General features: G+C 31.5%; 1 protein-coding gene across 7 annotated transcripts; it reads right to left on the reverse strand.

The window, feature by feature from the left end:
• Positions 1 to 4212: 4212 nt before the first annotated feature.
• LOC120354330 lies at positions 4213 to 15039 on the reverse strand. Of its 7 annotated transcripts, XR_005572954.1 has the most exons (5): positions 14913 to 15039; positions 13977 to 14106; positions 9717 to 9787; positions 8261 to 8380; positions 6850 to 6988 (listed from the first exon to the last, which is right to left on the reverse strand). XR_005572954.1 is itself a non-coding variant. In XM_039441302.1 (4 exons), the coding sequence occupies exons 1-4, from the start codon at positions 14986 to 14988 to the stop codon at positions 8325 to 8327; spliced, it is 333 nt and encodes a 110-aa protein (XP_039297236.1). In that variant the 5' UTR covers positions 14989 to 15039; the 3' UTR covers positions 7994 to 8324. The 7 variants fall into 7 exon arrangements, 1 of the variants encoding a protein (XP_039297236.1); XM_039441302.1 differs by lacking the exon at positions 6850 to 6988 and having other exon boundaries at positions 7994 to 8380; XR_005572955.1 differs by lacking the exons at positions 6850 to 6988; positions 8261 to 8380; positions 9717 to 9787; positions 14913 to 15039 and adding exons at positions 4213 to 4525; positions 14709 to 14849.
• Positions 15040 to 15412: the final 373 nt, after the last annotated feature.

Genomic DNA, 15412 nt, shown 5'->3' on the forward strand with positions numbered 1-15412 from the left:
TATTCTCAAACTATTATTTTCTTATAATTATAGTCCTACAGTATTGTATAATTTTTTCAGCACAGGCATTCATATATGCAGACCATTTTCAAAAAATATTATAAGCTTGGTTTACCAGTACTTTTAATTACCGTACTTGATACTGGTGCATTTGAGTACATTCAGGTTCTTTTTTTGTAGTATTCATTTTGTTTTGGAAATAAATAGATGTATCTGAAAAAATGACAGCAAATTATACAGAGTGATTCATAATTATGGTAAAATAATTAAATATGTGATAGTAGAGGTAAAAATAGAAAAAAGTTCTCATAAACATATATCCATAAACGCTTCATTAGCGAGCTATACAGAGTGAAAGATTTCGCCGGAATTCAGTTCCTCTGGTGAAATACACCGATGCTGAATTGTTTGGGGACTAGTTTTTGAAAAACTTATGCTGGATTCATATGGAAAAATATCTGAAAAACTGAATAAAACTAGTCTGGAAGCTGTAGTGTGAGTAGTTTTTGAGAAAAAAGTTGAAATATGCAAAGAATCCAAGTAGAAAAACACAGACTTCTACGTTTGATGCCCAATAACTTTCTTTAATGACCAGTAAAGAAATAATTTTTCGCAATAGAAATTGTAGAGAATTTAATTCTGAAAAGAATGATGTAAGCTGTGTAGACTAAATTTGAATAAAAGTTGGATAAAATGTATTCTTATGTAGTACATTACACTCCAAAAATTTGCTGTTTTATGAGGAAAGAGCTAATAATTCATAGGTTGTAGCTGATTGCAAATAGAATATGGACTCTATTAACAGCTGTTCCAAAACAGCTGATTTATTTTGTTTTGAATGAAAAAATATTCAAAAGAAATTATCAGCTGAAAATTATTTTCAGAAATATTTTAGCTCACTGTTGAACAAAAAAAAAAAAACTGTAAGTTAGGCCTACTGTAGCCGCACTGTGTTTTTTGTTTTTGTGTTAAGTGTTAACTTTTTAAAAAATGGCAGGTAATTTTAGACATTATTCATACTCCGAATTAGCTGACATGCATGTAATGTATGGAATGGGACACTACTCTAATAGTACTGAAGCAAGACGTTGTATCAAGAGAACTTTCCTAACCGAGTATGTCCAAGTTCAAGGTTTTTTGCCATTATTCATCAACGTCTGTCTGAAACAGATTCTTTGATATCCAAAGAGCACATTTATGCAGGCAGACCTCGATATACTAAGACTGTTGAGTTAGAAGAACAAGTTCTTAATGAAATTTATGAACATCCCGAGAAGAACACGAGAGAATTGTCAGTGCAGTTTGATGTCAATCAATCTGTTATTTGGAGGATACTAAAAGAGCAACAATTACATCCATACCACCTCCAGAAAGTTCATACTCTATTGCCACGAGACTGTATTCCCCGTGCTGGTATTTGCCGATGGTTTTTAGTAAAACTTGTTTACCCAAACTTTTTAACAACCGTTTTATTTATTGACGAGGCACACTTCACAAGAAAAGCTATCGTTAACGTCCACAACTAACATATTTGGGCATCTGAGAATTCTCATGCCATCAATCCTAATCTTCCACAACATCAGTTTTCAGAAAAAAACATTTGGGCAGGAATCATAGGAGATCATCTACTTCTGTTCGAGCTTCCTCCCAGGCTTAATGGCATAATCTACTAGTCTTTTGGTATAAGTTTAATGTCATTCAGATATGCTACTTTCATATAAAAATAACTTTTCATAAAAAACCGAATATTTTATTTGCAATCAGCTACAACTTATGAGTTATTAGTTCTCCTCATAAAACAGCAAATTTTTGTGGTGTAATGTACTACATAAGAACACATTTTATCCAACTTTTATTCAAATTTAGTTTACACAGTTTACATCATTCTTTTCAGAAATAAATTCTCTACAATTTCTATTGCGAAAAATGATTTGTTTACTGGTCATTAAAGAAAGTTATTGGGCATCAAACGTAGAAGTCTGTGTTTTTCTACTTGGATTTTTTGTATATTTAAACTTTTTTCAAAAACTACTCACACTACAGCTTCCAGACTAGTTTTATTCAATTTTTCAGATATTTTTCAATATGAATCCAGCATAAGTTTTTCAAAAACTAGTCCCCAAACAATCCAGCATCGGTGTATTTCACCAGAAGAACTGAATTCCGGGCGAAATCTTTCACTCTGTATAGCTCGCTAATGAAGCATTTATGGATATATGTTTATAGGAACTTTTTTTCCTATTTTCACCTCTACTATCACGTATTAAATTATTTTACCATAATTATGAATCACCCTGTATAATACCATGATATATAATAGACTGAACCCAAAATTGTCTCTCAAATTTTAATAGATTAAATGTTTTCAAATAAATAAGGTTATGATTTCACATTGCTAAAATTTACTCCAACTCTATAAAAAAATATAAACTAAGAATTTTAAATTTCCAAAGTTCCATGGAACCGGTGACTTATATTGGAAATGGAATAAAAAAATTACAAATGAAGTTTAGTTTACATTGAATTCAAATTATCTTTGTAATTGGAAGATTCATGTTGAAAGTAAGCTTACATCAAATTTCCACCTAGAAAACAATATAATATTTTGAATTAATAAAAAGTGAAGTACCTACCGTATTGTTATGAAATGATAGCCTAAAGCACATGACTTTGCTGATATTTCAGCAAAGATTGTCATTACCGTAAAGAAAAATAGATTTTTTTAAGATACCATTACAGTAACTTAGTTGAATGGTGAAATTAAACACAAAATTTAACTGTTTATAATCAGCATTCAACTAAGTTACTGTATTGGTATCTTGAAATCTATTTTTCTATAATAACAATCTTTGCTGAAATATCAGCAAAGTCATGTGCATTAGGCTATCATTTCATAACAATACGGTAGGTACTTCACTTTTTATTAATACAAAATATTGTTTATAATATTATTGCAGAGAAAATCAAGAGCCGGATACCTACCATAATGTGATCGAATTCTGCAGTATAAAGTTTCTGAGTGATTGAACTGTCGTCACTATGAAAAATAGAATAATATGCTAGTTTAAAACTTCCCGCTCATTCCAGTCCACCCAATAGCGCTACTTCGCGCTAACTTTTTATCCAATAAAATTTCAAATGTGCAAAGATGTACTAATGGTGTAGCCCACAATTCAAAACTTCCCATCATTTATATTCCTGAATTATATATGGGTTTTCAAGTCCGCAGGCGAGCAGGAAAAAGATTTAATGGGTAATTCCACAAAAAATTATTTCTGTAAGTACGGTACCTACGTTAATTAATGAAAAGGACCGCTCGACTGATTCCAAACCATTTTTGGTTTCAAATAATATGGTTGATTGCTCTTTTCAATCTATACCGGTAAGGATTAAGTTATTAACTTTGGTGTGAACGGAGCTTAAAGCATTCCTTATTTCTCTTAATTATTTTACTTTCTATATTTCCTTACTATTCTATTCAACGACTAATTTATCCAGCTATAGAGGCTGAGAATGCTTTAATTTTGGTTGTAAACTAAAGTAACATCCAGTAGCTTTAATTAACAAGGCTAACTTCGATCACGACCAACATATTCGTCACTATGGCCCAATGAAAATCGGAAATTTATGTATGGCCATATGTCGAATTTAGAATACAAACATTTTTCTATGTTTGTACGTGATTGTGGGTTGTACTGTATTTTATTGGTCGAAATTTAGCTTGATGAGTACCGTATCGTAGTAGGAAATAACAATATTTCCTGTTCTATCTTCTATGGTAGTACAATAGAAAGATGTGGGCCTGATAATAAATGTTATTCAATTTCTCTTTACTATTATTAGTAAGTACGCGAGTATAGTAGTTCGTAGTGGAAGAAGTACATTCGTAGTGAAGCATCAGAACAATGCTCAACGACTAATAATTATGTCTTGTAGGCGAATTTGTCTTTACTCATACTTGATAATTAAATACCAAATTTGATTTTGGAAATACAAATACTTCTGCAACTACGATTATTGACAAGTAAATAGAACAAATGCTGTAGTTTTTGTATGTTATGATGGATTCGTTGAAGAATCAAATAGAATCATCTTCTAAATTACATTCAGACTATTTTTGAAACAATAGTAGTGTTAATACAATGTTCTAAAACTAGCATGCTAAATGGATATAACGTATACAATGAATAAAAAAATATAAAATGTGACACTAACTTGAAAAAGAACCTTTTATTTCGAAGACTTCCAATTATGGAACAGCTAGTGCTTTATTACAATAATGTACAATACGTAGGGTAACTAGTAGAAAAATGCACTATGATACAGGAATAACAAATTCAATTTCATAATTCCAATTCAAATCAATCTTATTCCATTTGAATGGTATCACATTTACTTTTGAGAGCAGGATTCGAAGGTTTAATAGATATGATCCCAATCAAGGTAACCGCCTTCAAAAGTCTTTCGCCATCATAAGTCAGTCTTCTATGGGCCTGGAGAATGTTGTAAAATGTCAGAATTTGTCCTGCAAAACATTTAATGGAATAAGTTTGTATTTATTGCTGAATGAGCTATTTTTATGAAATAGTATAAGTAACAATATTATTTTCATTGGGTATTAGTAGTGCTGACATCAAAACTGCATTTTGAAGCTCAAGTGAAGGATAAATCTGAGAAGACGAATCTGGGGTTGAACTTGGCATGGAGAGGCATTTTTAATAATGCTAAGGTAGACTTTCCAGCTAAATGTAAATGGTTTAAAGCTTGCGCAAAGACTGTACTGTGTCACGGAGCTCAGGTATGGGATTACAGGCATATTACAGTGTAAGTTACTATATCATGGCTGACATATTCCCTGTTTTGATATTAACCGTTGGGTAGCCTAACAAATTGGTCAGAATGGACTCCCTACTTTCAAATCAGTTAATAGTGCGCAGGTGAATAGTGAAATAAGAGTGGTGGTGTTATATGGCGGAAACTATGTCATTTTAAGTATTCATGTTCATCATGCAGTGGTAAGGTGAGCATCGAGGCTTTATTGTTGGAACGTTCTTTAAAAACAATGACAATGTGGTAGCGACGCAGATGCTTTTTGTAGGCCGTTTGGTTTGAATCTTCAAGACAGTTCCTGATGCTAGAACCATTAAAGCTGTGTTTTCGTAACGGGCAGAAGCAGAATCGATTGCAGCGCACCCAAGCGGGCAGAAACAGTAACATTCAAAGAACTAGTTCTTTGACATGAATGTTGCTTTATGTGTATGGGTAATGAACTTTTTGGGTTGTCCAAAAGGTAATTCTAAAATGATTATTGGATTTAATTCAGTAAAGTGAATAAATTGCTTTTTATAACTCAAGATAACTTTTCCACAATTATTAGTCACTTCAATTATGCTAAATTTTATGCTTTATAGGCATGTCAATCAAAGAGTTAACTTTTCATTTCCTATGCTTGAAATTTGTAAGGGTGAATTATTTGAAGTAACTGACTGTATTTCATTATTAATAAGATATTATTTTATTTACTAGAATCATTCCATTATTAATAATATATATTATTATTATAATTATTTTATTAACTAGAATCAATTGCTTTCAGAGTCAATGCATGTTCTTTGAATCACATCGTGTATAGGTAGGCCTACTTACTATGAGCACCGTATTCAACTTCAAAGGCCTATAGCGGCCTATTGAAGCTCTATCGAAAAAAAAAGCAAATTAATAAATGAGTGCTTTTACTTTTGGCATTTTTGGAATCTACGGGTTATATTACACCAAGAGAAATAAATATTGTTAACGTTTTTTAGGCAATTTTATTTTAGTCCCCTTTTTGATCATTGGATAGGTACGGTCCCGGCTGATATATCCAGTAAAAGCTATACGAATATTAAAAATTATTATTATAGATTACTGTAACACATATGACATGTACAAAGTGTATTCAAACAGGCGAACTAATTCTAATAATTATTGTTCATATAACTATATATTGCTAGAATAAACAGGTTCTGTTATGGTACTTTAAAAAACACATAGCCTATTTTAAAATGGATAAATATCTATTAATTATAGAAGGTAACTAGTACCCTTGTGATATTCCAAAATGAAACATGATTAGTTTCGACTTGTTCAATAAGGACTCTCTTGACAATGACTTAATTAGAAACTGCATGCTCATGCTTATTTTGAATATTTTAGGGTAGGCCTACTAGTTATTTTCTATAATTATTAAACATTAAAGTTGCCCTATTAAAATTAATACTTTATTAGGGTATTAATTAGAACTAGAGTAGCCATTCAAACTCCTTATTTACTATAATGTTCTAAAAGCTTATTAATTTTAATCAAAGCCTTGGAAATATAGCCTAGAAGGTAGAATTGAAAGTGATTATATTTGATGTGGCTTGGAACATAATATTTTCAACTTTTGCTTCAGTTATTTTTCATATTCAAAGAATTATTACCCCTTCAATGCAGTACATAAGTACTATTACTTAATTCTTAATGCAATACATAATTGTGGTACCCTATTTTATATCCAATTCAAGTCTATTATTTAACTACACGTTACCTCTAGCATTTGCTAGTCAGCAATGTTAAATAATGTTATTATTTCCAAAAAAAGTAGAAGCCTTACAGAACCAATAAAGTTGTTAATAAGAGTTCGATGCTGTTGGGTTGAATATAATTTTAAAAATCCCTCAAGTATAAACCATCAAAACTCATTTTATTAGCTTCATGTCACTTGCTGTTTTCTTCAAAACTACCTGAATTGAAGCAGTTAGCAGGAGCGATCAGAAAAAGAATATATTATTATGAATAAGATGAAATAAAAACATCAAGATGTACTGAAAAAATGAATATATTTCTTAGATTAGTCCATCTCTTTCTTCTGTAGGCTACTACATCATACACGAATCATATCCATGGAATATTATTCATAGTTGATTTTCTTTGTCATCCTCTACTTCTGGCTAATACACCTCTAGGCCTGAAATCAAAAAGTTATTGATAATTATTTATTATTCATTATAAAAAGACTTTGCAAAGTGAATTCTGGAATTGATTGTTTGTAATCTGTATAAGTTTTTGATTATATTTCTTGGAAGGAACCCCCATAATGACAAAGTAATATTATATGAGAAATTCCAATAAACCAACAATCAGTTAAATTATTATTAGCATCAATCTGTAAGTTGTGTAATTCTGAATGATTGATTGAATAAATAAATAAATCTCCATGCAGGAATTGGGATTATCAGTGTGCCCCAAGGTCAAAAGAACTTGTTGGTGAACAAACATTTTTGGATACCATGAACAATTCATTTATTTCTGTGGTCAGTGGGCCTACTTTTCGACCGTTTGGTTTACTAAACTCTTCCAAGATGTACTGCATAAAGTAATATTAGTTCTACATTCAGAGGAACAAGTTTAATGAAACAAATGGGAATAATCAATAAATTAATTGCTTAATCTGAAATGATGATTATCTACAACATTAAAAGTAGAACTAAGTGATTTGAAAATAAATACCAAACTGTAAATACATGAATCTCTCAAAATAATGCAGGCATTTAATAAATTCAATCATAAATTTTAAAAGGTGGAATCACTGTCATTAAAGCTATTATTCAGTGTTTTCTACCAGCACTTGCTGAGTGAATTTTTGAAGTCATCTATCATAGTTCTAATGTATGGTCATTCATAAAGTTCAACATTCACTCAAGATCAAGATGGACATTTGAGAAGATTGTTTTAAAAACAATGTATTCACTTATCTATTCAGGGAATAGAGCTGTTCATAATATTTGGGATTCCTTCCATAAAGAAATTTATGAAACAAAATCTAATAATGTGATAACATTTTAACATCAAATTATTGATTTAATGTTATCACATTATTAGATTCTGTTACATAAATTATTTCTTTATGGAAGGAATCCCAAATTTTATGAACAGCTCTATTCCCTGAAACAGTGAATACATTATTTTTTAAACATTCTTCTCAACTGTCCATCTTCATCTCATGTGGTTTCACATTGTTTCGAAATATTGTATACTGTAAGCTATTAATGATTTCAAAATTCAGTCAGTATTTCAATTATTTTAGTCACATACCATAGTTATGTCTTACTATTTGAATATCTAACATCAAATCGATAATAAAACATCGAAGTGGATAAACTTTTTGAAAAAAATGGGAAACTGTATAAAATGACATCGCCTATATAAAGTTTGAAAAATGGGTGTAATTTTATCTTACCTAACTAACTTATTCTAACCATGGGTTCCAAAGAATTTTTCCATCCTGGTCAACAAAAAAGAATTCATATGCATTTCCTTTTGAGCACATTCTCTTCAATATTTTGTTTGTAAATAGTACCTGAAAAAAGAAACATATTTAATCTTTCAACATATATCCATTTTGGAGATAAAGTGAAGTTAATCATCAATGATAATACATAGTTTGGACTTTGAATAAATTAGAAGTGAACTGGGCCTCGAAAAACTATTTACATTAGATAGACTATACATACTATAAGTATATAGCCTACTTACATTTGTAGCACATAACAGAAAACACTTTAAAGTTTTATAATATAAATTAAAACAAGAGACACACGACATGGATAGCTTAGATTAAAAACACTAAAAAACTTACATTACACTCTCTGTTCGGTCGAGAAAAGGGACTCAGTTCCTTGAATATTTCCGATTATAATGTAAGTTTTTCAGTGTCTTTAATCCATCTATGTTGTGTGTCTCGTGTTTTAATTTATACTATTTACATTGATTTACCTGGCCTCACGCAATATATCGATCAATAGAGCATGAATAAGTGTTTCAAATACATTACTATTTTAGTTTTAAATGAGTTTGGTAGCAATGGTCAAGCAGAAAAATAGTACATATTTTATCTTCTTTCAATATTCAATTACACTGACTCTGATCAAGTTATTTCTATAGGTTAACAATCTATGTAATTTTGTTCCAAGTGAATTTAAATTAATTAAAAGAAGATTAATTTATAGATAGGTACCAAAGACAAAGTAAATGTTCTAATAGTCAGGTTAGTTTTGTTATCGTATTGATAAACTATGGGTTTACAATATTTTGAGGTACAACAAGGATAATGGAAGTTTAGGAGCCTAAGAATGTAATGAAATACTTCAAAGTCAAATAATGATGTTATTTTCAATAAATCGGTTTGTGTAAACTACTAGCTGCATTATAAAAAATGTATTTTGTGATTAGGCCAACTCAATGAAAGTTTAAAAGATTGTTAGCATGAAATGCTATCTTATCTTATAATGAATGCAAAATGTTATCTTGGTTGAATAATGTTTTGAATCTGATCATTTAATGTTAATCTAATCAATCAAGCTTGAATGAGTTTAAATAATTGATTAGATTTATCTCTTTCTTGTGATAATTCTCTGCCATAAACAAACAGCCTAGTCTAGGCTTTACAATTACATTATTATTAAATACTAGAAATTATACTTTAAATAAATAAATAAACTTTCGTCAACTTCTAACTTCTTGAAAAATGAAAAAGATAGCAATTTAGACCTAGAGACTAGGTTATTAAAGGCCTACTACAGTAGGCTACCTGAATAAAAATTGTAAACATGCTGGTAGTCTACTTATAAAAATTATATTAAATTGTGTACGGTAGATCTAGCCTACTTTATTATGAGAATTTTAAGTCTACTTACTTGAATCCTCTATCATATCAGCAATTTTTAACCATATTCTATTTTTCAAATAGGTAATTCGTTGTGCAGGTCTGGAAAGTACAAAACTTTGAACTGTCGCATCAAATTTATAATGAATTTTACGCCTTTCTGTTGTAAATCCATTTTCAATTTCTCTTGTAAAAATTATAAGAATAAAGAAATCAATGGAAATATTCTAAACCTCAATTTTCTACTGCAAATTAATTTCACAGTATAATAGTAGCAATCCGAAATCTGACAACTGACAGCAAAATAATATCAAAACAAACCAACCAACAATCAAAGGTTGAGGTTAAAAAGAACATGGCGTCTGATCCAGAGAAAGAATTATTCTGCCGGTGTCACGTGATCAGAGCAGAAAAAGAATTCGAAGCTGTCTGTTCCCGTCGACAGAATCCCGAAATTAGTTCTTTTTCGACAAAACGGTTCACGAGCAGTGATCGGTCGAAGCAAAATAGCATTGTGTTGATAGGCCTTAAAAAGAACGGCAAAATGAACGACAGTTCGTTTCTGATTTGAACAGTTCTTTTTTTCTGCTCAACTTTCTGTCGATGGGTGAACACTCCCATAAGAACCAATGTTAATTGAAAGTGAATTCTGTCGTCTGCCCGTTACGAAAACACGGCTTAAGAAATGGCTTACTACTGTATGGTCGAAAGGATCTGCACTTACTAGAAAACAAGCTGGGCAACCTAAAAAAGATGGGGTACCTGAAAATATCGCGGCAGTGAGGGCGTCCATTGAACAATCCCTATCGCGCTCTGTGTGGAAACATCCATCTTCACTTGGAATATCGTCCAGAAAAGCAAGGTGAATTTTACACTTTGATCTCCATTTACACCCCTAAAAGATTATGGTTGTTTCAGACGACTGGTTAAAGCATACAGATGCTTGCAACGCACTCTTAACCTCTGTGCAACACGACACTATTCTGTGGTCTACAGATGAAGCATATTTTCACGTCTCCGGATCAGTAAATACAGGAAGTGCAGATCCAGTCGACCATACAGTAGTAAGCCATTCCTTAATGGCGTCGCATAGGTTCATCAGAAAGCCAGTCATGATTATTCAAACCAAACCACCTAAAAAGGTTTAAAAGTATCATTTTTCAGTGTTTTGCTTCCACGCTCATATCTTGAAAACAAGGCATTCAACCGACATAACTAATTATTCAAAAATGAAGCTTGATACATTCTCTACACTTTTTGTTTAGAGAAGTTTTGTGATATTCCCAACAGTTCCCCAGATATTCGCTCTTGAAGGTGTGTAATTGTTCAAGTAACAGGTTTTTATCCAATGTTTTGCTCTTTCAGGGCTTATAACTCTCCAAAAATGCATCATAAGATGGGGACTTTAGATTTGTTCTCCTCTTAACTAGTCTCAACAAAGCTGCAAAGTCAAAATTTTGTTTGAAACATTCCCTCCAAATTCTTTTGTCAATCGGTGTATTGTTGCAGAAATGGATATTTCACACTCAACACTAAAGCTGCTGCAAAAGGTGTAGAGAAATTCGTAAAAGTGTGAAATTATACATCAAATTGAGGAGAATTTAATGCTCTATAAGCTCATAATCAACATGGATTTTTCCTATCGGTTTTTAAAAATTTATAAGAGCAAAAATAGTAAAATCTGGTGTGGCGCACTCACACAACTTTCCTTGCCGTTATGAAAATTTATCACCTGACGCTAGTGTTCCCGCGCATCGCAAGTCTACTATGCAAAGATCTAAGCCAGCTGGTGACAGGACTATAGAGCTGGAGAAGCACGAGGTCTGCTATCTCTTCATAGTGGATGATTTAATAGAATCAACAGTTGCCAACAGTTTGCAATTGAAATAATAACATTTTCTCGAATTTCGAGCTTATTTAAAATTTTAGGTGAAAATGTTACTGAACATTAATTGTAGAGATTTTCATGCTCAATCTTTTCCATTTGGATTTTTTTGTTTAAATTGTATCTGAAGCCTGATAATTGGAAATCTAAAATCAAATTTTACCTAGATGGGGCGGAGCTCCTGAAATTTCTACAGATATGGGACTTGTGTCAGTTGATAAAGCTTAACAATGACTATTTTAGGTATAAATTTGATCAAAATCGTTGGAGCCATTTTCGAGAAAATCGCGAAAAACCCTGTTTTTGACAACATTTTCGCCATTTTAGCCACCATCTTGAATTGCATTCGATCGAAATTGGTCGTGTCGGATCCTTATAGGGAAGGACCTTAAGTTCCAAATTTCAAGTCATTCCAGTGAATTGGGAGATGAGATATCGTGTACACAGATGCACATACACTCATACACACACACACATACAGACCAATACCCAAAAACCTCTTTTTTGGACTCAGGGGACCTCAAAACGTATAGAAATTTACAAATTGGGGTACCTTAATTTTTTTTGGATAGCAATGACAGTAAAAACCACTTTTTTGGACTCAGGGGACCTTGAAACGTATAGAAATTTAGAAATTGGGGTACCTTAATTTTTATTGGAAAGCAATACTTTCCTTACCTATGGTAATAGGGCAAGGAAAGAATACTTTCCTTACCTATGGTAATAGGGCAAGGAAAGAATACTTTCCTTACCTATGGTAATAGGGCAAGAAAGTAAAAAAATTGGTGGTAATTGTGTTTTTTTTAAATGTCACACCTTCAAGAGCGGATATCTCAAAAACTAGAGGAGATATAAAAAAGTTGTAGAATGAATATTGTAGGATATTATGTAAGCTTTAATTTGTTATATAACAGTTAAGTCCTTAAGATACATAGTTTTCGAGTTTTATGCGAGAAACCAAAAAATGGTACCTTTAAACCACCCCCACCCCCTTAGCACAGGGGTGGGACTTTTAATATTACCTCCTTATTACCCTCAACAGATCTGCGGGGTCAAAAATTGTCTTCCAAACATTTCCCTCTATACCCTTTTTTGAGCATTCATTGCCTGGACTAAATGTCAACCGGGGTTGGGTGACTTTGTCTAACTTTGAAAAATATATGGAAAAAAGTTAATTTTCAAGATTTATACAAAGTAAAACCAAATGTCAACCTTTAAAATGGATAATTAAATTAAAAACAAATGAAAACCACTTCAAAAAATTACAAGTTATTTATTGAAAAATATTTATGTTTCTGCTGCCTAAAATTTTTTGTAACATCGGGGCATGTTGGCTCCAGCTACAGAATAAGCAAAAAATGAATATTGAGATCATATTAATATTAAGCAAGGTGAATAATTATGTTTTATTAGGTAGAATACATTATATTTATCATGCATTGAATTGTATTTGCATAATATATCCGACATAATAACACAATTTTTATACTGGGACAAAGTCACCATAATTTTAACCTGAAATAATGACTTTCTAAAATAATCACTATGTATACCAATTAAAATATAATAAAAAACAAAAATGAAATGTACTTGCTGATATTATAAGTCTTTTAGAAATAAGTTTTCTAATAGGCTACGAAGTTTTCAGACAACAAAATCACAAGATGAAGCAAGAAGCTAGGTTTTATGTCGATAATTCAAGTAATATATCGAGATTCGACAAGATATCAATTGTAAAACCTAGATAATGATCAGGGCTACGGATATAAATGTTAAACATCGATTTCGGATTACAGATATCGGAGATAAAACGATTTGAATCTTTTTCCGCGACATGGGTCAAAGTCACCCCGGTTGACGGTATTTCACAAAGGCAACTTTCTAGAAGTATTTTAAGCCTAGGTGATGGAAAATGATACAATATAAGTAGAGTTATAATAAATGAGGTTATGTAGAGTTCTTTTTTATTATTGTATTAACTTAATGATGAGTTAATAGGAAAAATATAAAATAAAATAATAATTGCTATGGATTCACAAAAAAGCTTGTAGTGCACCCAATAAAACACAGAAAGCGAGATAGGCTAAGGGGCTAAGCTATCAATCTGTGATAATAGGAAAACAGCTACCGGTACCGTATAGGAAAACTTTATTTTCTATAAGAAAACATAGCAAATCAAGTAGCCTATAGGTGCATCAGTACCTAGGTTTACTTATTGCAAATGTTAATTAATTTCATTAGATTATTGGAACACTTCAACTCTTATTTTATAGCTTTTATAAAGTTTCTAGTTTTTAATGCTCCCAAAGAACTTGCATTACTGGCAAGGGCTGAAGAAGTAAATAAACCATTCACAAAACTTAAGTACATCTAGTTTTAATAGGTTGATATTAAAAGAAAACTCACTTGGTATGTTTTTGATATTCCATTAGCTTCATTAACTTGAGCCATTCGTTCACCACAGAAAACTCAAAATATAAGGTACGATATAGGCAGTAGTAAGGATGATACGCAGGAAAGCAATTGCTATTGTTATCTGAAAAATAGTTTCAAATTTATTAGGCCTAGCATAAATTAAATAAATATAGGATAAGTGAATTATCATTAGAATAAAACTAAATAGCCAAAATGAGTTAAATAAATAAATAATATGGTATGCTACTCTAGTTTTAAGTTTGCTGTTTTTGAAAACATTGAAAATTTAAAGTTGTTTTTCTTATTGTATTACTTTATGTGATACCCATGATTATAAAATAAAGTGATAAACAAAGAAAAAAAGGTTGATCAACCAATCTCATTGATTTACAGTGGAACTTGCTTATTGTTCAACTCTAAATGTATAAGGAAATACTGTACCTATGTAACTAAGTTAATGACCGACAACCTTGAAAAATAAACATTAATTGTTATCATAGATAAATAGCAACATAAACTGTTATAATATTTCAATAGAAAAGTTCAAATTAACCTAAATAATGAAATACCAACATGAGAGTCAGTTTCTTTCTTGTTATATAAAGATTTTTTTTATTAGGTAGGCTACATTATTGCTACTTCATTTTATAACTAATACCATAACCAACAGTAAAAACACGAATTATAATTATATTGGTTTATAGAATAATAGTCATGTACTACATTTATGCAAGTTTTCAAAACTCTGTTATCTGTTTCAAACAAGACTGACGACTGTTGAGTGTTGATGTGTTGAATTTATTATAGGTTAACTGTAGAACCCTTCATTTGTTTTGCGATAAATTTGTTTCATCCCACATCTACACAGTCTCGCTAATAACGATCGATATTGTGAATTCGATATATTTCCAATTCCACATACAGTACCTTCAATTCCACCAGCTGACAAGATATTTTGAGTTCCGTCAGTCTGCACGATATTCGGAGTTCCGCCTGTCAACATATGCGGAGTTCCATATATCACCAATTCCGGCCAGCTGCAAGATATTTTGAGTTCCAGATATATTCCCAATTCATGCGACCCGTCTCAGATACAGAGTAACGGCCAGCAACGGTCACAGTTATCACATAGTTATTCAAAAGTATTCTTTGAGTATCTATAGTGAGGTCCACGTTATAATGGTAGTGTGTGATTTGCAATGGTGTTGCTATCCTTGTGTATCATTCAACAAAGCAGATGGCGCTATCTCTTTCACGCATTGCAAGGTAGAAATTCAACTAATTGACAAAATAGGGTTAAGGGTTAGGTTTTATTTGGGTTATATTTAATAATGTTTCATAAGGATAGGTTAGGTCTTTGCTTTGAAATCGCAATATGCTAGAAGGGGCTAGGGTCCAGGTAGAGTTATGTTTTTGTTGTTTCAAAG

The sequence above is a fragment of the Nilaparvata lugens genome, chromosome X (assembly GCF_014356525.2).
Source record: "Nilaparvata lugens isolate BPH chromosome X, ASM1435652v1, whole genome shotgun sequence".
Taxonomy (NCBI): Eukaryota; Metazoa; Arthropoda; class Insecta; order Hemiptera; family Delphacidae; genus Nilaparvata; species Nilaparvata lugens.